Raw genomic sequence first — 24,321 nt, 5'->3', positions numbered from 1 at the left:
AGGATAGGAAATCTTACAAATGGTGGTTTGAGGGAGCACTCCGCCAAACTCATTCCTTGTTGCCATGGTTATTGATGTTGTCCATGTTGCTCAATGATCTCAATAACCGGTCAAAGGCTTGAGCACAAACTTCAAACAAGAATGAATATGGTTTGTTCCAATCCAATATGAAGCATGGCCAAGGGAGCTTGCCACTTACTCTCTCATTCACCTTGCCCTTAGCACTTGAGCCTTTGCAATGCTTCAAACCAACAAGCCCATGATTCTTGTCAGCACAGGGTATGAAGTATGGCCTATATTCGTCCGGAGGCTTCCACTCTCCACCTTCTTTTTTAAATTCTATGATGATAGAGCATTGATTAATCAATCCTTCTACAGTAGAAGGAGAGTTCACATTCCTTTGATGAGGGGATAATTGAAGGATGAGATGTGGAGGAGTCAACTTCTCACCATTGAGGTCATTCGTTCTTTCATTTTCTTCACTTTCTACTTGGACCTCCTTAGAACTTGAACCACTACCGAAGAAGAGAGCTTCTATTTCTTCCAAACTATGATCAAAGGTACCAATATCATAGTTTTCCTCTTAGCCTCTCAATTCTCCAAAGATGGCAAGTTCAAATTCATCAACCTCCTCTTTCCAAGTTTTACCTTCACTCCCATAAGTGTCAAGGGAACACACTTCCTCTACATGGGTCATAGAAGGAAATTGTGGTGGGAGGTCTTCCTCATCATCATCACAGGTATCCCAAATTGGATAAGTAAGGCTAGTGTGTGAGCTAGATACATGAGACAATGTAGACAAAGTGCTTGTCTCATAATTGGCCTACAACTCACATTCATCATTGCTCTCCACCCTAACTTCATCATATTCCAATTCATCATCAATTCTTGGTCCATAATCAATCAAGCACTCCCCATCTTCAAAAGTTACACCTTTATATTCACATCCATAATGTAGGTTTGTAAAGTGGGGCACAATTTGGAGTATGGGGTGGTCATTGCTTATCGATTTGGGAGGTGGTGTGGGATTCACAAGAGTAGCTTCATAATGCCATCCAAATTCTTCTTCACCCTCATTATCTTCCCCTTCTTATTCATTGAGCATTTGGGTGGCTTTCATTTGGGCAGTTTGATTTGCCAACTCCTAACCATTAGTAACAATGTTTTTGAGAACATTGTCCCTAGCTTGGTTCTCTTCTAGCATTTGCATGAAGAAATTTTGTTGGTCTCTTAGCATTTGGAGAACCACATCTTTTACGTGAAAGTCATGCTCATTTTCTTGTTGTGGGTGGGTGAGAGGATGGTTATGTTGTAGTTGTTGATTATAGAATGGCATTAGGAATTGGTTATAAAGTGGGTTTTGGGAGGGTAGTTGTTGTGGATATTGGATGTGGGGGCTTTGGTGTGGGAAGTTTGTGGGATAATTTGGGTTTCTATTAAGCCTGATATTCCCAAAATGAATACAGGGTATAATTGTACCCTGGCCGGGTAATCAGGACGAAAGACTAAGGATTATTCAGGCTAGGCACCAAGCAGGAGAGGACAACGGTCAAGCACGAAGACATCAATTGACCAACTCAACGAGAAATATATTGAATAATTATCATATAATTATGGTAATTATATTCGCATTAAAGGAGAATAATTAATCATATTCATGTAGCATTTATCCGGCAATTCATACGCATTCAAGACAGCAATCAAGGGGTCATTTATGGAAAATATTCTCTCATTAAGGAGAAGATCTTGCGGTTACATGAAGATTGCTATATAAGAGAAGCTCAAGACCATTTTGAAGACACATTGCAATACGCACTATCATACAAGATAAGATTACAAGCATTACTATTACAACACTTAGAACAGAAATATAATTATTTAAGCTCAACGTATAATTATTCTCCAAATAGTATAGTGAAACATGTCCTGGCTTGGTGCCCGTGGTTTTTTCCCATTTAAGGGTTTTCCACGTACAAAAATTGTTGTCTTATTTGTTCTCTTTATTTTCTTTCATTTTGCAATTTATTAAGCCTGCCTTGCAGCTTCATCCAAGATAAATGAGCTAGGTAACCCTGCTAACTCTCTACCCCGACCTGATTCAGCCTTGCGCAGAATCTAGATAAAATAATTGGCGCCCACCGTGGGGCATCTAGCTCATTAAAATCTTTTTCCCCTTTCCCACAAACAAAATCCAAAAAGAAAACCAAAAATGACCACTCCAACCATAGAAGAGCAATTGGCTGCTGCATTACAGAAAGTGGCCGAATCCGAGGTTGAAATCCAACAACTAAAAGATTCTGAATCAGCCTTGAAACAGAAATTGGAGAAATCCAAAGGATCAAATTCCAAAATCCAGCCAGGAACCCCATTCTCATAGATTATCAAGCACTTCGATTTCTTAAACTTTGGGCGTCCTAGTGGTGCTAAGAAAGCAACAGGAGCAGCCGTCATGATGGCAATAGTCCAGGAGATCAAGAAACTCAATCAAAAATTCGAAAAAAATACATGAAGTCCCTGCCAGCATGAAAGAAGCCGCCCCGGAAAGTTATGCTGACTCACCCTTCATAGATGAGATAACTAGGGTAGATCTTCCCAAGAAATTCGTGATTCCATCTATAAGAACCTATGATGGAACCTCAGATCCACAGAATCATGTAGCCTTCTACAAACAAAAAATGTTGGTTGCGTCTATCCCCAGTGAGTTTAGGCAAGTATGCATGTGCAAGGGATTCGGAACTACCCTGACTGGTCCTGCACTACAATGGTTCATTAACCTGCCAAATGGAAGCATCAAGTCTTTCGCTGACTTGGTCAATACATTCAATCAACAGTTCGCTAGCAAAAGGGAATTGGAGAAACATTCTAGTGATCTATACAGGGTTACCCAGATCAAAGATGAGCCTCATGAGCTTCCTTGTTAGGTTCAACAAGGAAAAGGTATTAATACCTAAATGTTACATCGGTACAGCAGTGGAAGTATTCAGGCAGGGATTGCTACCCAACAACGATCTGTATGTAGAATTAACCAAGTATCCATGTCACTCCTTCGAAGATTTCCAGGCAAAGACGCTTGCCTATATCAGGCTAGTAGAAGACAAAAGTTACAAGTTTGGAGGGTCTTGCAATCCAAAAGACTATGACAAGCCAAACAGAAAAAGTGGCGGCAGAAGCAACAACTACAGGAGTGGTCCATATACCAGGCTTAATCAATCCGAAGTCAACCTCATGCAAGAACAGCAAGGTAAGACTGAAATTCATCCACCTATATCTGAACATAACTTCTGTGTTGATATTACAGGATTGATCAAACGACTGGACAATATGGGACCAGTAGTCAGATGGCCTAGGAAGTCAGACAACCCGAATCCAAGGAAGGACCATACCAAATGGTGTGAGTTTCACATGGATATATGGGACACACAACAGAAGATTACTTTACCCTCAGGAATGAAGTAGCCTATCTGTTGAAGGCTGGATACCTCAAAGACCTGATCAAATATAGGGGCAGGATTGAAGAAACCAGCAAACACAACCAAGAGCATAAGCAGGAATGCAATCTCCCTGCACCACCTCCACTTTATGAAGTGAAATTTATAAATTGAGGATCCGATATTTGTGGCCTGACCAGTTCAGCAGCAAAGAAAACAGCCAGGACACCTCAAACTAAGTCACCTTGCAAGCCTGAAAATATCACCTATCACATTCAGCGATTGTGACTTGGTAGGTATCCCTGACGTCCATTATGATGGCCTGGTAATTTCTATGCAAATTGAAACTACCAATGTAAGGATGATCTTAGTAGATGGAGGCAGCTCAGTGGACCTGATCATGCTAGACGTGCTCAAAGCCATGAAGATCAAAGAAGATCAGATTACCAAGAATTCTAGTGTCTTGGTAGGGTTCAGTGGCGAGACAAAGAGAACCTTGGGAGAAATATACCTCCCTACTTATGTGGAAGGCCTCGCATCCTACGAAAGATTTGGAGTCCTGGACTTCCTGTCCTCTTACAACGTCATCCTAGGTAGACCCTGGATTCACAATATCAAGGTTGTCCCCTCAACCTACCACCAGTGCATCAAGATACCAACATATTGGGGAGTGGCAACTATTAAAGGTGAGCATAAGTTAGCCCAAGAATGCAACACTGAGGTCCTAAAACATTCCAAGGCAGGTAAGTCTCTCACATAGCAATTACCGTACCCTGTCAGGAGCACTTATGTGGCGCCGCCAAAGATGGAAATAGACCAGGTAATCCTCAAACCTGAGTACCCTGACAGGTATGTTCTAGTTGGCTCTGATGCCCCTAATTCAGTCAGACCAGAATTAGTAAGTTTTCTTAAAAATAAATCTTCTTGTTTTGCTTGGCCTCACTTTGATTTGACCGGAATTAGTGCTGATGTTATCACTCATAAACTAAATATTGACACATCTTACAAGCCCGTGCAACAGAAAAGACGAAAGTTTGCATCGAAAAGAAACACCATTATCAATGAAGAAGTAGATAAACTCTCCTTGATATGGGCATGATCAAAGAAGTAATGTACCCTGAATGGTTAGCAAACGTAGTGGTCCTGCAGAAAAAGAAGGGCAAGTGGAGAGTCTTTGTAGACTACACCAACTTAAACAAAGCTTGTCCAGAGGATCCATTCCCTCTTCCACACATCGATGCTATGGTAGATGCGATGGCAGGACATGAGATGCTGACATTCATGGATGCTACAAGTGGATTCAATCAGATAAAGATGTACCCTTCTGACCAGGAGAGTACTGCATTCATTACTGAATGGGGCATATACTGCTACACTGCCATGCCATTCAGTCTGAAGAATACAAGGGCAACGTACCAGCGCCTGGTTAACATGATGTTCAAGGAGCAGATAGGGGACACCATGGAAGTTTACATTGACGACATGGTAGTAAAATCCTAGAATGCACAAGACCATGTGAAGCACCTGGAACAAGCATTTCAAATCTTGGAAAAATACAACATGAAACTCAACCCTGCGAAATGCCACTTTGGAGTTTCTGCAAGGAAGTTCCTAGGTTATATGGTGACCAAACGAGGCATAGAAGCTAGCCCTGAACAGATCAAGGCTATTATAGAATTACAGCCACCCAAATCTGTCAAGGATATTCAAAAATTAACAGAAAGAGTAGCAGCCCTCAACAGGTTCATATCCAGATCATCTGAAAGGTGAAGAACTTTTTACAACCTACTCAGAAAGAATGAACAATTCTAATGGACCCCTGAACATGAAGAAGCCTTTCAAGATTCAAAACTATATCTCTCATCTCCACCTTTACTGGCCAAGCCAGAAAAAGGGGAGCCCCAGTCAGTATACCATTCCGCCACTGAAACCGCGGTAAGTGTAGTCTTGGTAAAGGAATTGAAAGGCCAGCAACACCCTGTCTGCTACGTAAGTAAAAGCCTACTAGATGCAGAAATGAGGTATGGTTTACTTGAAAAGTATGTTTTAACTTTAATCATGTCATGTGCCAAGTTGCGTCCTTATTTTGAGTCTCACCCCATAATAGTTAAGACCAACCTACCCATAAAAGCTATCCTGCGTAAGCCCGAACTATCAAGCAGGATGGCTAAATGGTCAGTCCAGTTTAGCACCTATGATATGACCTTTGAACCCAGAACAGCAATCAAATCACAAGCCTTAGCAGATTTTGTGGCTGATTACAGCCATAACCTAGAATCAGACTTGGCCAAAGAAGTCAACCAACTAGAAAATAAAACCCCTGACCAACAGTGGACCCTGTTCACTGATGGCGCATCCAATATAAAAGGTACATGGTTAGGATTAGTGCTAAAATCGCCACAAGGGGACACTATAGCCAAGGCTGTGAGTTGTGAATTCAAAGCTACTAACAATGAGGCTGAATATGAAGCCCTCATAGCAGGACTCAATGTATGTCTACACCTCTATGTTCAAAACATAAAGGTAAAAACTGATTCACTTTTAATTGCAAATCAAATAAAGGGAATTTATACAGTAAAGGATGAAAAAATGATTTTATATTTGGAATATGCTAAAAAACTTTGCGATAAATTCGTTTCATTTGACATTGAGCAAATACCAAGAGACCTGAATACCTAGGTTGATGCTTTGGCCAGCCTTGGCTTTACCCCTGCTATTTTTGATAAAATACCTATTGTTCATATACTTGAACCTGCTATCAATAAACCTGAACGAGTTAGTCCTGTCAATGAAGATAGTGACTCCTGGACTAAACCCGACTATGACTGGTTCCTGCAAGGTATATTACCTCAGGGCAGGCATGAAGCCAGAGAATTTAAAATTAAGGCCTCTTCTTATTCCATCATTAGTAACACTCTGTTTAGAAGATGACAGGCTGGACCCTATCTAAGATGCCTCTAACCACATGAAGCCAAACAAGTACTTCAAGAAATTCATGAAGGATATTGTGGCAACCATAAAGGAGGAAGAAGCATGGAAAGCAAGGTACTCAGGACTGGCTATTACTGGCCTACCCTGAGGGCTGACTGTCTAGACTATTGTGCAAAGTGCGAAGCTTGCCAAATACACGCCCCTATCATTCATCAGCCATTAGAACTACTACATTCAATTTCTGCACCCTGGCCATTTATGAAGTGGGGCATGAACATAGTAGGAAAACTCCCAGTAGCACCAGGCAAAAAGGTGTTCATGCTAGCCATGACTGACTACTTCTCCAAATGGATTGAAGTGGATTCTTTCAGGCAGGTTACTGAGAAGGAAGTAATATCCTTCATCAGGACAAATATCATATGCAGATATGGAGTCCCCTCAGAGATAGTCTGTGATAATGGCACCAAGTTCATTGGAAAAAGAACCAAAGCTTTCTGTGACGAATGAAATATCAACCTAGTTACCACAACTCCTGGCTACCTAAAAGCAAATGGTTAGGACGAATCAAGTAACAAGGTAGTCATCAACTTCTTAAAAAAGAAGCTGAAAAGTAAACGAGGCAGATGGGCTGAAGAACATCCACTAGTACTATGGGCAGACATGACAACCTCAAAGACATCAAGAGGCCATACACCCTATTCCCTGGTGTATGGTTGTGAAGCAGTCATCTTTGCAGAAGTGCATGAACCAACTTCAAGATACAGCCTAAACAACGTTGAGACAAATGACAACTTGATGCAAGACAAGTTAGCCCTTATAGAAGAACTAAGAGACTCCGCTAGAATTAGGATGGCATCATATCAACAAACAGTAGCTAGAAGTTACAACAAGAATGTCAGAATCAGAGTTTTCAAGGAAGGAGATCTTGTCCTACGAAAAGTATTTCCAAACAAAAAAGAAAAACCAGCAGGAAAATTAGCCCCTGCATGGGAAGGACCATATTTAATAGACTCCATCATCGGACACGGAGCATACAGGCTACAAACCTTAGAAGGAGAAATGATCCCAAGGTCTTGGAATGTAACTCACTTTAAACTATTTCATATTTAGCTCTTGAAATAAAAACAGCTATACCCTGTCCCGATAAGGTAAAATTCAAATATTAACTTATAAACTATGTGTTTCTTGCCTACTTTGCCTGATGAAATTGCTTGCTTTATATCATCAAATTCTATGTGCACCCTGTATGAAAATTTATATGTCCAACTTTGCTTAATATAATATCTGAATCCTGAAAATATTATACATGAATTATTGTTACATGAATAAAATCTCCAGGATTGAGGGCTACCCTATTATACCTGTACTTTTCTAAGTACCTCTCAAAAAATAAATTCCTGTACCCTGGCGTGCCCAAACGAAGGTTGGTAACCCACACCAGATACGGTAAATACATGCATGATTATTGCCCAACACAGGTATTTACTGCACACCTCTACAACGGTTGGACGCAGCACTGGACGTATAATAAGGTGAGAGACCCTGACGACCGTCCAAATGTCCTCCTGACAGGCCCGAGTACCAAGCCCTCCAGACAGGCAGGGGACATAAGCCCTCCAGTCAGGCCGGATCCCACCCACTTTAATCATAACAAAGAAACTGCATATGATTAAATATTTAATAAAACGAACAACAGGTTAACAGGCCAAAAACTATTTTTGCTTACAGGTTGAAGCAAAACTGAGAAAACAACAAAATGAAGACACCAGAAATAAAAAAGCAAGCCAGAAAGGCAAACTTGCTATAATTAGCAAGCCCTCACCCACTGGGGTAAAGGCAACAAAAAGTTTAAACTTATCAGGGATACCTTCCCTGATAAGAGCAACTAAAATACCAAATTGTTTATCCAGGGACATCCCTCCTAGATTGGCCAAACCAAAGATATTAAAATTTCTTGAAAATTACTGCTTCTCGTGAGAAGCAGCATCAGCAACATCACCTTCAGCCTTCTTGGTAACCTCGACATCTTGCTCTGCCGGAGAGTCCACTTCTTCCTCTTCACCAAGGTTGTGCAGGTCAGGATACCTCTTTGCAGCCAAAGCCATTTTAGCTTCAGGGTCCCATTTAGCTCTGGCCTCCACAGGCTCATTCATTGTAGCAACCTTTCTCCTGACAAAGAAGTAGAAAGCAGCATTATCAAACTTGTCTTCCAAATCATCTTTCTCCATGTTGAGCTCCTCATTCCTCTCCAAAGCCTCCTGGAACAACTTCTTGGCAGATCCATTCTCCATCTTAGCTACATCACGCTCAAGCTGCGCCCTCTTCAAATCAGCCGTGGCAGCAGCTAAGTCAGCCTGAGCAAAGGAAAACTCAGACTTCAACTTATCAAAATCAGAGCCAATTGAATTGACCCTGGCTACCAGTGAAGTGGACTGATAAGTATTGAGAAGGCATGACATCGCAGCGTGAATAGAGAAATAAAAACAAGCCATCAACAATATAACTCAAGAGACTATCAAGAGGAAAAATCAGGAAAGAAGAAAAGAAAAACCACCTCTCCTAGAGATGCAAGAGCATCTGTCACACGGTTGACAGCATGATCCACTATGGCAAATGCCTTGGTAGAAGACTCAACAAGATCGATTGACATGGTTGAAGGAGAGATAGAGGCAACATACTCCTGGATCTATTCCTTAGAAAAGTCCATATTATCTACCCTGGCTTTGACTTCCCTGATAGGAGGAGTAATACCAGCAGTATCCTGCTTTCTCTTCTGAGCTGCTGATGGTGTCTCAACAGAAGGTGCAACAGGAGTATCCGTAACAGCAGGTACATCAATCAAATTAATGGGTTTATCAGCTTTAGTACCAGGACCACCACTACCCTCGGAACCTTCCTCCTTAATCCGAGTAAGCCTGGCATTCAGATTAGCCGTGCCAAACCTACCATGCCTAGTAGACAACCTGGTAGCTACAACACGAGACACTATATCAGCAATAAAAATGAGGCCATTATAAACATATTTCCCTAAGAACGAAACCAAAAGAAAAAGAAAACTTACCACCAGAAGTAGAGACCTCAGCAGGCTTGGCAGACTTAAGACCTCTAGGAACATTTTCAGCCTTCAAGCAACGTGGAAAATGCACAGCTCCACTACAATATAGCCACGACCTATCAATAGAAGGGAGGGCCAAGAAAGCAGTTACCCTCTCAAAAGGATAATCTACATTGCACACCCAATCGATCATCCACTGAAAAGCAAGGTACACTCTGTTAAATATTTCCTGCATTCCTTCTTACTAACAAAACATGTGCAGGGAAAACAAAATAACAGGCAACATACCAGCAACACATGTGTCATAATTGAGATATGCAAGGTCAGGCCCAACAGAATTATCCTGATAAACATTTAACCAGCAGCCCAATTTTTGTCAGCACCGCTATCCAAGTTGCTGAAAAGAGGAGTAGTCGAGGGCCTAGCCTTGAAGTTAACCCTACCAGGGCTATGGGTCTTCAAAAAATAGCAACTTTTCAAGTCACCTAAAGTAAAGGACGGGCTATGCTTCTCACACAGGTAATCAATTGAACGAACCACCTTCCAGACTGAAGGCATTATCTGATATGGTGGAACACCAATCTCTTTGATCACTTCCACCATTAAAGAGGAGAGAGGTAACTTGTATCCAGCGCTAAAAGCCCAGTCATGAATACAAACCCAACCAGGACAAGCCCAGTCAGCCCTGATCGGTGAATCTTCAGGGATCCAAACCTCACAATCAGCAGGGATAACCCCCTTCTCCTTCAAAATACTCTCAAACTCAGGTTTGAGATGGTTAGGAAGGCTAAGATGCTCGCTGAGAGCTTTTGTGGGCTTGAACTCGAATTCACCATGGAAGATAGACACCATCTCCACAACAGCAGAAGCAGAAGGAATTTCAGAAGACTCGGGTTTATTTTCAGAGGTTTGTACAGGGTTTGGAACATCAGGAGAACCAGAACCAAGAGCCCCCTAGTAGATTTTCTTTTTACAATCATTATTTCGTTTTCTGGAAAAAAATTATGAGAAGAAGGATAGAGGTTGAAGATAAAGATTGAAGAAGAAAATTGGGAAAATATAAGAGGAATTATTTGAGTTTTTGGTGAAGAACAACGCAAGAGTAAAAGAATTATTTATAGTGCGGTGAAAATCTAGGGTTACTGCAAGTTGCACACGATTATTCAGAAAGTTGCAGTAAATAGACACTTCTCGCATTCATGTTAACTAGCCGTTTTTTGCAATAATCACACTCAACTGTCTAAAACCAAGTTGCTTAAGGATGTTTATCTTCTCATTACTGACTTGACTCAGCGACAATGAGAAGATAAAGGGGCAATTGATAAGCCTGATATTCCAACAATGAATACAGGGTATGATTGTACCCTAGCCTGGCAATCAGGATGGAAGACTAAAGATTATTCAGGCAAGGCACCAAGCAAGGGAGGACAACGGTCAAGCACGAAGACATCAATTGACCAAGTCAACGAGGAATATATTTGAATAATTACCATTTTGATGAGCAAGTCGTTTTTCACTCAATCAAACACATTTATATTCTCAACAAACAACTAGTAAGTTGTTAAGTCGAGGTCGATCCACGAGACGGTGTGCTTTGGGTTCTAATTCTATCTATCTCAATTTATGCTAGTGTCACAATTGATTTGGGTTGAAGTTGTGTTCTAAGCTACAAAAAGGAAATGTAAACAAGACAAGTAAATAGAAACAAGGGTGTAAAAAAATGAGAAACAATACAGGGGAATCATGGCTTTATAGGGGAATCATGGTGGAGATCATACAAACATATTTACATAGTTGCAAGCAAATTATTATTGTAATGGAATCGAGTTAGTTTATGTCTTACAATTTCTAGGAAGATATGGGTCCCGGAGCCGAGTCGGTCAAGACTGTACAACACCTACAAGTAGACTTAGTTTCTTCTATTCAACTATATGCATGGTGTTTTGTTGGATTTTGCGCAAGGCGAAATCAGGTCAGGGTAGGTCTAGGCAGGGTTAACTAGCTCGAATTAATTTGCGAATAAGTATGACAGGGTATAAAATTTGAAGAATACAGTACGGTAAATGAATAACAGTAAGACAAAGAATTTGTACGTGGAAAACCCTTAAATGGGAAAAAACCACGGGCACAAAGCCAAGAGAGAATTTCACTATAATATTGAATAAATCGCACAAATATCTGTAATTCAGCTTGTATTTCAGTATTGCTAGTATGTTGCTAGGATCTTGTCTTGTGTCGTGCAAATGATCTAAGTGCTCTTTATATAGTCAAATGTTGAACGGCTGCTAGATCTTTCTCCATCAATGCTGAATATCCTACCTTAATTAGCCGGAATAATGCTCATTATTGCTCCTTTAATTGCCGTCTTTAATTGCTAAATCATTCTAATTAATGCCCTAATTATTGCGCGTATATTCGTCTATAATATGATCTCTTGGTCGAATATCGTCCTGATATTTTAACCGTTGTCCTCTCCATGGCCTGGCGCCTGTCTTCTTGTGTCCTGGTAGCTTGACGTCCTGACACCTTGATAGTTAGGTCGAGGTAGAATATCGTTCAGGGACATCTGCAGATTTCCTGGCCTAACAATTGCCCCTTTTCTCCTTATCTTCGCTGGGTCAGGCCAGAAATAAGGAGATAACATCTAATTTATAAAAAACTGCTCAACGGTTGGATTATGGTTGATTGGCTTATGTAACGGCTAGTTGGCGGTTTAATGACGCGTGTTGCAATTGTGGGAAATAATCTGTATACTTCCCTTATTGTTAAGGATTATAACGAATTTTATGAAGATGATCACTAGTCATAAAATAAAATTACATAAACAAAAGTATGTAGGATTTAGAAATAACCTTCGGTCCTAGCAAAAACGGCCTAAGAACAATATCAAAGTTGATATTCGCCTATTAGTTGCACCCAAGACGATATGAGATATGCCCTTTGATTATGCTAGAATCGATCCAAATTTTTTGTAAAAATTTAGGTTGTTTTGTGTTTTATCTGATGAGAGGAGAGTTTAGGTTAAAAGAGGGTAGAGGAAAAATGATCTCCCTTTTGCCTCTAATTGAAACCGAAAAATGGGAGTGAATAAGGGAGATATTATCTTCCCTAATTCGGCCCATATCACCGAAATAAGGAGTGTGATCTCCTTATTTTCGGTTATTCCAAAAATTTATAAAATGTGTTAAATTGTCATCTAGTGAGGATCAAACCCATGACCTCTTGGTTTGTGTACCCTCACTATTACCACTATGACACATTCATCTTATTGATATTAAATATAACCGATTACATTTAATTACGAATTAACAGATTAATTCGTCCAAGCTAACATTACATACATTTAATTAAATATAACTTATTATATTCAATTTACGAATTGACAGTTAATTCGTCTTTGTAACACCCCCTCATACTAAGGTACCTTATCAAGGACTACCCTAGCATGAAAGGCTGTTACCATCTCGGTTTCCCGAGGTTAGTATATCAAAGTTACAATTTCCAAACAACATTTATTAAAGTATAAAGATTTAGCAAATACATTATCTCAAACCAACTCAAACTAAAAGTGTAAGAACTTCAATACAACAGAAATCATTGACGGCTAAACTTGTAACGGCGGAAACTAGACTCGAAGTGATGTCTCCCCATGTCTGTCCCATAACTAAACTTCTGCATTACCTGTCATATCTGCTCACCATCCCCGAATGGATCACCGCAGGTTTTACAAAACAACAACACGGGGTCAGTTACCGCATAATTCGAATAAGACAAACAATTATTGTAACCGGCTGATCATCCTCCATCCCCGGTCTCCCGATTTAACACATTAATCGACCACACACCGAAGTGTGTGGCCCTGCCAGATTACCCATCGCAACAGGTAATCCTCGCCGCCAGTGGGTGACCGCGGCCCATCCTCACCTAGTCCAGCTCATCAACGAGCGACTAACAATCCCTGTCCCTTAATGTGCACATCCCCTCCCGTGACGGGTTCCACGGAGGGCGAACTAGGGTGTGAAGCCACTCCCGCAAGTGACTCCACCACAATCACACATACCACAAAGATCACAAATTGCCACAACACCACTTCCGTTACAACACAACCACATCACCACCGTCACCACAACACCGACACTCCGATGATCAACAGACAGCAATCATACACAATACAACAAATATCTCAAATCAATTACATAAAAACTGAGTAGGGAAACCCTACCTTTTCGCAATCTGCTTACGTTGCAATCAACCATACAAATGCATAACAATTACCACATCGTCACCTACAACAACAATCATATAGTTCCAATCACTAACTGCAAAACCCTATTTCCCCCAATTCATGAATGAAGACAAACCCTATAATTAATCATCAACAACATAGGGATAAAGACTTACCGCCGAAAGAAACAAAGGATGAATGCACTTGCTATGATCACACACACACACACAAGGGGAGATTTGGAGAGGATTAGAGCGTCGTTTGAGTGATTAGGTTTTATGAAATGTAATAGGAAACTATTTTGCGTTTATAAATAACTCTAATCCTTTCTAAATCAATCGCGGAAAATATAACCCGTCAGACCGGATACTCGGTCGAGTAGAGGATACTCGGCCGAGTATTCACCATACTCGGACGAGTATTCCTCGGCAGAACCCAAACAAACTACACTCTTGGAACTACTAGGCCGAGTAGGCTCTACTCGGCCGAGTACTTAGCTTATAAAATCCGTAGTATTACAGTCTTCCCCCCTTAAAAAGAACTTCGTCCCCGAAGTTCCAACCCAACCTATAAAACATGGACACTTAACACTAACTCTACAAACCACTCTTCCTTCCACAACATGGCTCACGATATCGTCTCAACTATAGCATAGGCTCCCAATACTGACTCCATAACATTACCAAATAACCACAATATAATGTTGCCAACCTTGTCTCACTTCCATAACACTCAATAGCACTCAATCCACAAAAGAAGATACACCATCAAAACGGAATGTTACATTCTACCATCCTTAAAAGGAACTTCGTCCTCGAAGTTTACTCAAACACATAAACATCATCTTCCAACTGTCAAAACTATCGGACTCATAATCATCATCATTCAACTGTCAACACTATTGAAATATTCTCTCATTCCTAGACATCGAACTACTACAAGCATGGTCATGACCTTTAATAAAATCAAAACAAATATCCGTCCTTTATGCTACACTAACACTCTACTTCCAATTATACTACCATATGCACAACCATCAAAATCTCTTTTATCGCATCCTACTCCTCTTAAGATAAATGTTACGTCCTCGTAACTCACTAATACTAAATCCTAGCTATATTTTTTTTATTATTATTATCCCCATCACTACCGCATGTCAAAGATAACCTCTTATAATCTGAACAGTCGCCATGCATATATCTTAGGCTCTCTTACTTAAACAACTCTCATCCTTCAATTCACTCGTCACACCCCCTAACCTATACCTCAAAATCATTAACTTAACCCAAAACTTCAACTCTTCCACATTACCGCAACATGACACACCTCTCTATATAAAATATATAAAACTCATATCACCAAAAGCATAACTCACACTCCACACCTGTTACGTACACTCACACTAGATCCTCAAGTTCTTTTCTTTCATTACCGCAAAACTCATACATAACTTAACATGACACCAATTCTCAATATCCTGCACTCGCTATCTCAACAAAAGATTATGAACCACATGTCGCTTTCAGATCATTACAACACATATTTCACGAATCACTTGCCATGACTATGACTATCGATGCCTCATCTTAAAACATTCAAAATTATTGTAACAACTTCTCACAACTGTGTCCCATCAACATAATATCACTATATCATGACAACAATGAAAACATATACAACTCTCTTTCATATCATACTCTACCCTCATTCCCAAACTGAAACTGGTAAGAAACATCAACAAGCAAAACAACAGTCTACATGTTAAACCAAAACTCACAAGGAACAGCAGCAAACAAAACAAAAATCTATGTTTAACTGGTATGCACTTTCGAAAACCCGTATCATAATCAACTCACCTACACCACCACAACCGTTGACGGTATCACAACACCGCCACCAACAGCTGCACCGCAGTGTGAAAATACCCGCATCACAACACTAAGTACCGTGCCCGGATCACCACCGGAGGCACCACAACCACACCGATAGGCATCACAACATACACAATCCCATAAACACTGACTCAATATAACATCTCGGATAAGAAAAACTTACTCAAGGCTGCTTTACCAGATCACAACACCATATATCATACAGTATAAATAGACAAGAATCTCATGCATACCATCCATACTTTTCCATGGAATAAACATATATCATGAATACACATGCAAGTATAACCAGTCTTGTCAGACCACCCAAACTATGACTTTTGATCATCATTCCATCAAGTTACTGTATCCAACATATATTACAGAATATTCAGATAACAACATTATAACTATCACACCATACCGCTTCTTGTGAGGTCACAACCTCACACAAACATTTATATACATCTTAGACCCATAATCACATCTAACTAGTCAATCCTGATCACATAAGTTACCACTTGACAATAAATATCTCTTATCCGGACTTAACTCAAGTGCCCTTCCTAACATATCTTCTCTTACACACAATTATCACCCCTCCGGCAAATGTAGCCATAACATCAATACCCAACTTCCAGCGAACACCTCGTATATCCACATCTTATACTTCTTCACAACCAAACATACTAACCACCTCCACAAAATCAACCTCATTAGAACAACTAACTTCCCTAAAGTAACATCATCCTCAGCCACTAGTGACACTACTATGACACCAACATCCTTCATGTGACTACTCTCTTACTATCACTTCTTAATATAACAATCTGCTTCCTCTCTTTGGTTATCATTCCAAATAACGAACATCCAATCCATCAACAGAACATACCTCAACATTATTCCCAATTCTATCCTTTATCATATCGCTACCTAACTCTCCACCAAAATCTCAGATCTTGCAACACTCCACAAGCTTCTTATTCCCTTAATACCTCGAAACTCACGGCTAACACGTCGTCCTGCTCTCCTATATAACCATTAACTCACATCCTCTAGTGGGGATATCGTACATTTCATAATTTTCCTACCTGCATGCTCATTAGCTTCGGTCAACGTTCTCTCAACTTACTTCCATCCCTCTTTCTACCTTTTTACTCAATAATACCAGTTAATAATTCTTCTCCTTTCTCTTTCTACCTATCTCTGTAGTAATTTGTTTATTTTCCATAGCTCCACAACTCTAATTCCATTCATTCATATCAATATCTTATCATTATTCTTATCATTTATCATCTCTCATCTTGCTTCACACTCACCCTTGTCACCATCAAGTCCACGAACTAACAGTTACTCTTCAATTAGTCGTATCTCCCTTTCGTATCTCTAGAAACCAAAATTCACTTCATACCGTTAAATATCCAAAGAATTACACACTAGGCTCACCCCTTGTTATTCCAACTTCCCAAACTTAGCCACTATCTACAAATCCACATCGCGACATAACTTCCTTTAAGTTCACTATATACCTCTCTTTCCTATCTTCCTACAACAACCTTCCATTACATATATCCTTAAGCAACTCTATCCTAGTTGTCTTCCTCCATAAACCCTTACACATCCAAATATGCCACTATTCGTATACCTTATCTCAATCCTTCATTCTCATGCTTCTTTACACTTACATCACCCTTGCCCATATACACTTACTTTTATACTACTCAACACACGACTATATCACTCATCATATCTCACAAAACATGCTCTTTACCTCGATTAGCTAATCATTCTTCCCTTTTCTTTTTCCACTATCCTTCACAACCACATTAACACATGTCTTCCTTACCCAACACATGTCCCTCATAAGCCGTCATTCTCCATGTCATAACTTCCGGTAACTTACGTATCAAGACCGTCTCACATATAAAAGAATGCGTTAAGACTCAAAACATACATGTGTATATACCCTACGACTCAAAACAATGTAAAAACATAGCCACCGGCTCAAAGTGGCCATCAATGAGGTACTCGGTCGAGTACATAACATACTAGGTCGAGTACAAGGTACTCGGTCGAGTAACTATATTACTCGGTCGAGTTTTCGACTCCAGAAGCAAACTCAATTGTCGCAGAAGGATTACTCGGTCGAGTATTGGGAATACTCGGCCGAGTAGACGTTACTCGGTCGAGTATGAGACTACTCGGCCGAGTTCACGACTCCAGACGCTAAACAGTATTATCACAGAGAGATTACTCGACCGAATATGGAGTACTCGGTCGACTATAAAAGACACTCGGCCGAGTAGGGACTACTCGGTCGAGTATCGGAACAGTTCTCAGCACCGTCCAGTTTTTGTAAAACAGTCATATCTCACTCGTTACTTGGTCATTTTGGGCGTGTGACCTATCGTTAGAATCGTAAGAGGACAATATATCACCTCAACTTGGAATTACAGCAATATCATTTCTAGAACTCTACTTATGTCAGTTTTAAGACAACCCTTCCGTAATCGTTCTTTATACAAATCAAGTTTTCTAAGCCAAAACAACTTGAACATACATAAGGCAACAATAACAATTCAATACCTCTAAAAACCAGTACATAGTTGAACATTTATCATACTCACATTAAAATTAAACACGACATTTACATATATAGACGCATGACCTTAATCACATGCTTCTACCAACAATCAACCATTAAAATCATCATGTTCATATGCACATGTACCACTACCATACTTCATGCTCAACATTGTATTAAACAGATAACATGATCACATTCTTCATACTCAATATCAATCAGATACAAATTCACAATTCACCTTTCATATTTTACCATGTTCCAACACTTAACATGCCAACATATTCCTTCCCAAAGTTTAACATGAACAATCCTCGATGCATCTTTCAACAACTATCACATTCCACTTCTTTCATCATTTCATCCAACCATGCACAAGGTTCAAACTATAGATATAAAACTCACAGAACTCAAGCATACAACAGTTTTTCCCCCCATGTGACCGGCTTGAAATCGTAAGGGCCTTAATGCGACTTCGGGACGTCTCCCAAGTCTTTGCGGTAGCTCCAAACAACTCTCCCCAGGTTCATTTTATTTAGACTCCCTAAGTTCATTGGGTTCATTTGTTTTAGGTGCCGGAATCGTCGTCTCTGATACCACTTTGTAACACCCCCTCATACTAAGGTACCTTATCAAGGACTACCCTAGCATGAAAGGCTGTTACCATCTCGGTTTCCCGAGGTTAGTATATCAAAGTTACAATTTCCAAACAACATTTATTAAAGTATAAAGAGTTAGCAAATATATTATCTCAAACCAACTCAAACTAAAAGTGTAAGAACTTCAATACAACTGAAATCATTGACGGCTAAACTCGTAACGGCGGAAACTAGACTCGAAGTGATGTCTCCCCATGTCTGTCCCATAACTAAACATCTGCATTACCTGTCATATCTGCTCACCATCCCCGAATGGATCACCGCAGGTTTTACAAAACAACAACACGGGGTCAGTTACCGCATAATTCGAATAAGACAAACAATTAATGTAACCGGTTGATCATCCTCCATCCCCGGTCTCCCGATTTCACACATTAATCGACCACACACCAAAGTGTGTAGCCCTGCCAGATTACCCATCGCAACAGGTAATCCTCGCCGCCAGTGGGTGACCGCGGCCCATCCCCACCTAGTCCAGCTCATCAAGGAGCGACTAAAAATCCCTGTCCCTTAATGTGCACATCCCCTCCCGTGACGGGTTCCACGGAGGGCGAACTAGGGTGTGAAGCCACTCCCGCAAGTGACTCCACCACAATCACACATACCACAGCATCACAGCTGTCACAACACCACTTCTGTCACAACACAACCACATCACCACCGTCACCACAACACCGACACTCCGATGATCAGCAGACAACAATCATACACAATACAACAAATATCTCAAATCAATTACACAAAAACTGAGTAGGGAAACCCTACCTTTTCGCAATCTGCTTACGCTGCAATCAACCATACAAATGCATAACAATTACCACATCGTCACCTACAACAACAATCATATAGTTCCAATCACTAACTGCAAAACCCCATTTCCCCCAATTCATGAATAAAGACAAACCCTATAATTAATCATCAACAACATAGGGATAAAGACTTACCGGCGAAAGAAACAAAGGATGAATGCACTTGCTATGATCACACACACACACAAGGGGATATTTGGAGAGGATTAGAGCGTCGTTTGAGTGATTAGGATTTATGAAATGTAATAGGAAACTGTTTTGCGTTTATAAATAACTCTAATCCTTTCTAAATCAATCGCGGAAAATATAACCCATCAGACCGGATACTCGGTCGAGTAAAATGTATACTCGGCCGAGTATCCTCTACTCGGTCGAGTATTCACCATACTCGGCCGAGTATTCCTCGGCATAACCCAAACAAGCTACACTCCTGGAACTACTCGGCCGAGTAGGCTCTACTCGGCCGAGTACTTAGCTTATAAAATCCGTAGTATTACAGTCTCAACTAATATTATTTAATCTTCATTAAATAATTTTCTCATCAACACATTGACTAACTGTTTAGTCATATTAGGCATCAATGTGATTATATTTGTATAACCACTTCTCTCAAACACATCCTATAGGTGTGACCTTTAGGGACCAGTTGATCACCCCCATCGGTATGATAATAACGTCAAACATTCTAGCAAGCCAACTGTTATTAGGTAATCGTTAATCAACTGATTAAAATACGAAGTATACCCTTGTGAACCTGTAAGAGATTTACAAATGTTATCACACTAATTTGTGGAGGACACAAGCTCCAACAAACTCCCACTTGTCCTCACAAGTGTATGTGCGATAACCGATTCTCATATCCTAAAATTTCTCCCACTCAATGTAAAACAATTTGCAAATCCGTATTCACAAAGGTCGTATTTTACAAGCGATCAATATCAAGAGTGGTTTCCTCGACTAGAGAGTAACTTAACTGATAAACGAATCAACATTCGAGCATGGCCATGCATTTCAGTTACAACTCCTCGAGTGGCCTTGAGAAATAACTATACCTGATAAGGGTTGGATATTTTCCTCAACTCGAATCCTGCAAATGTAAGCACAGTATGAAATGACCCAGAAAAAATCTACTTAGCCTCCAGTTACGGCAGACCGTGAGAAAGAAACCAAAGTCACCCAAAAACTGCCTTAATCTCAAGAGACAGTCGATAGTCAAAAGAATCGACTCTAGGAACATAATGGATGTCCTATCCACGACCTGGTACCGAATGTTTTTAAACATTTAGGACTCCATTACGTTGTCACAAAAAGTTGTCCTACGAGGTATCATTATAATCTCGCATCTGTGATCGATCAGTCAACCGTTTGACTTATGGCTCGTTGAACCCACCATCAATCGACTGCACAATATAATAGCCAGAGTTATCAGCTCACATTGGCGATTACGGACCAAAACCAATATAATGTAATTCAGTTCACTTTGTGGCGTTCAATGTTGTAGGTACAATCCACATGAAAAACAAAATATTATAATAAAACGATGAAGTTATAAATAGTATATGAAAAAGATAATGTATCAAATCCATAATCAAGTACTACAACTCAGGAACACGTTTAATTCCCATGGAAATAACGTGCCCTACATGCTTATCATAATTCAACGGTTTAGTGAGAGGATATGCGATGTTATCATCCGTCGCAATCTTGTCTATCACTATCTCCTATTGCTCCACGTAATCACGGATCAGGTGAGCTTTCCGATATACATGTCTAGATTTATTGCTAGACTTTGGCTCCTTAGCCTGGAAGATGGCACCTCTATTGTCACAATAGATGGTGATCGGGTCATTCGAACTAGGAACTACCGAAACTCCTTGTAAGAATTGACGCATCCATATCGCTTCCTTTGCTGCCTCCGAAGCGGCATAGTACTTGGATTCAGTAGTAGAATCTGCTACAACACTCTGTTTGGATCTCTTCCAGCTGACCGCAGCACCATTAAGAGTGAAGACGAACCCGGACTGAGATTTTGAGTCATCTCGATCCGTTTGGAAGCTAGCATCTGCGTAACCGATTGCGCATAGCTTAGTATCGCCTCCATAAGTCAATACCCAATCCTTAGTCCTCCGTAGGTACTTGAGGATGTTTTTAACAGCTATCCAATGTGTTTCACCTAGAGTCTTTTGGTACCGACTCGTCATACTCAATGCATATGCCACGTCTGGACGTGTGCATATCATGGCATACATGATCGATCCTATTGCAGACGCATAAGGAACACGACTCATGCGCTCAATCCCTTCAGGCGTCGTGGGTGACTGAGACTTGCTCAACTGCATTCCAGTCGTCATTGGAAGGTTCCCCTTCTTGGAGTTGGTCATGCTGAACTTCTCAAGAATCTTATCCAAATAAGACTCCTGACTAAGTGATAACGTCCGTCGTGATCTATCTCGGTAGATGCGGATTCCCAAAGGCGCTGTGCCTCACCCAGATCTTTCATCTGGAAATGGTTCTTCAACCAATCTTTAACCAAAGATAGGAGAGGAATGTCATTCCCAATCAAGAGTATGTCATCGACATACAATATCAAGAATACAATCTTGCTCCCACTCGACTTGATATATAAGCATGGTTCTTAGACCGATCGAGTGAAACCATACTCTTTTATCACCTGGTCGAAATGATGATTCCAACTCCGAGAAGCTTGCTTAAGTCCATAAATAGAACGCTTAAGCTTGCATAATTTCTTAGGATGTTCAGGATCTATGAAACCTTCGGGTTGCACCATGTACAACTCTTCCTCCAAATAACCGTTTAAGAAGGCGGTTTTCATATCCATTTGCCAAATTTCATAATCATGAAATACGGCAATCGCTAAGATTATCCGAATGGAACGTAGCATGACTACAGGTGCAAAAATCTCATCATAATGCAATCCGTGCACTTGAGTGAAACCTTTTGCCACAAGTTGTGGCTTATAGGTATCTGGTTGCGCATCTACAGAACGCTTTGTTTTGTAAAGCCATTTGCACTGTAGAGGTTTTACCTTATTAGGTAAATCAACTAGATCCCATACGTCATTCTCATACATGGAGTGCATCTCGGATTGCATGGCTTCGAGCCATAGCTTTGAGTCGGAACAGGTCATGGCACCTTTATAGGTAGAGGGTTCATTACTCTCTAGGAGCAAAACGTCATTCTCCTCGACCATACCAATGTATCTGTCCGGAGGATGAGAGACTCTACCCGACCTCCTAGGTTCCTCAGGAATATTAACCGTATCATCAGTTGGAGGAACAGCTTCCTCCATACGTTCCTCGGTTGTTGGTTCTGGAATATTCGACAACTCGAAGGTTCTATTACTCGTCTTGTTCTCGAGAAATTCTTTCTCTAAGAACGTCGCACTAGCTGCAACAAAAACTCGATGTTCGGTAGGCGATTAGAAGTAATGACCAAATGTTCCTTTTGGATAACCTATAAAGTATGTCTTGACCGATCGCGGGCCGAGCTTATCCTCGTGTCTCCACTTGACATAAGCCTCGCAGCCCCAAACCCGAATAAAGGACAAGTTAGGGACTGTTCCCTTCCACATTTCATATGGAGTCTTGTCGACAGCTTTAGACGTACTTCGGTTAAGTATAAGAGAAGCTGACAAAAGAGCAAAACCCCATAATGAATCAGGCACTACCGTATGACTCATCATGGATCGAACCATATCAAGTAAGGTTCGATTTCTCCGTTCGGACACACCATTCAATTGAGGTGTTACAAGTGGAGTTAACTGTAGAACGATTCCACAGTCTTTAAGGTGTTGATCAAACTCATTTGAAAGATATTCGCCACCCCGATCTGAACGGAGTGCTTTAACCTTTCTACCCAGTTGGTTCTGTACCCTGTTCTGGTATTCCTAGAATTACTCAAAGGACTCACTTTTATGCTTTATTAAGTAGACATATCCGCATCTACTTAAATCGTCCGTGAAAGTGATAAAATATCTATAGCCATCTCTAGCGGTAATTGACATAGGTCCACAAACATCAGTATGTTTGAGTCCTAATAGGTCACTAGCACGCATTCCTACACCTTTGAAGGAAATTCGAGTCATCTTGTCAATGAGACATGATTCACACGTGCCATATGTAGAAAAATCGAATGCGGGAATAGTCCCATTATCGACGAGTTTCTTCACGCGTTTCTCATTAATGTGTCGTCCCATTCGACAATGCCAAAGATAGGTTTGATCTTTGTCACCAACCTTTATTTTCTTATTATTCATGTGTAATACTTCCGTGGTTTGGTCTAAGATGTAAATTCCATTCATGGAAACTGCTTTGCCATAAATCATTTTATTGAAAGAGAAAATACAGCTATTATCCTTTATTAAAAATGCAAAACCGTCTTTAGCAAGTACGAAAACAGAAATAATGTTCTTAGACAAACTGGGTACATAGTAATAGTTATATAAAAATAACTCAAAACCACTAGGGAGTTGGATTACATATGTTCCCTTCGAGGGCAAAGACACTCGTGCTCCATTCCCACTCGCAGTCCACATCACCTTTTTCGAGAGGTATGATGTTCTTTAGGCCCTGCAAATGATTACACAGATGAGAACCACAACCAGTATCAAGTACCCAAGTTCCGAAACTTGCATGGTTAATCTCAAACATATGAATATAAGATGACATACCAACAGGAATGACGCGACCTGCTTTGATGTCCTCACGGTAGACGGGACAGTTCCTCCTCCAATGTCCAG

At 40.5% G+C, this 24,321-nt stretch overlaps 1 protein-coding gene across 1 annotated transcript; it reads left to right on the top strand.

The window, feature by feature from the left end:
- The first annotated feature begins 2,522 nt into the window (after positions 1-2,522).
- On the top strand, positions 2,523-4,527 carry LOC141632326 (uncharacterized). Its single transcript, XM_074444882.1, has 5 exons — positions 2,523-2,916; positions 2,969-3,241; positions 3,299-3,391; positions 3,725-4,171; positions 4,313-4,527. Exons 1-5 carry the CDS (start codon positions 2,523-2,525, stop codon positions 4,525-4,527), a joined length of 1,422 nt encoding a protein of 473 aa, XP_074300983.1.
- The last annotated feature ends 19,794 nt before the right edge of the window (positions 4,528-24,321 follow it).

The sequence above is a fragment of the Silene latifolia genome, chromosome Y, assembly GCF_048544455.1.
Source record: "Silene latifolia isolate original U9 population chromosome Y, ASM4854445v1, whole genome shotgun sequence".
Classification (NCBI taxonomy): domain Eukaryota; kingdom Viridiplantae; phylum Streptophyta; class Magnoliopsida; order Caryophyllales; family Caryophyllaceae; genus Silene; species Silene latifolia.
This window is presented reverse-complemented; position numbering and strand designations above follow the sequence as displayed.

Coding starts and splice junctions, on each gene's coding strand:
- LOC141632326 (XM_074444882.1), top strand. CDS start 2,523: ATGAAAGAAGCCGCCCCGGAAAGTTATGCTGACTCACCCTTCATAGAT. Junction 2,917..2,968: donor TGAGCCTCATGAGCTTCCTT/GTTAGGTTCAAC, acceptor ACATCGGTACAG/CAGTGGAAGTATTCAGGCAG. Junction 4,172..4,312: donor CCTAAAACATTCCAAGGCAG/GTAAGTCTCTCA, acceptor CCCCTAATTCAG/TCAGACCAGAATTAGTAAGT.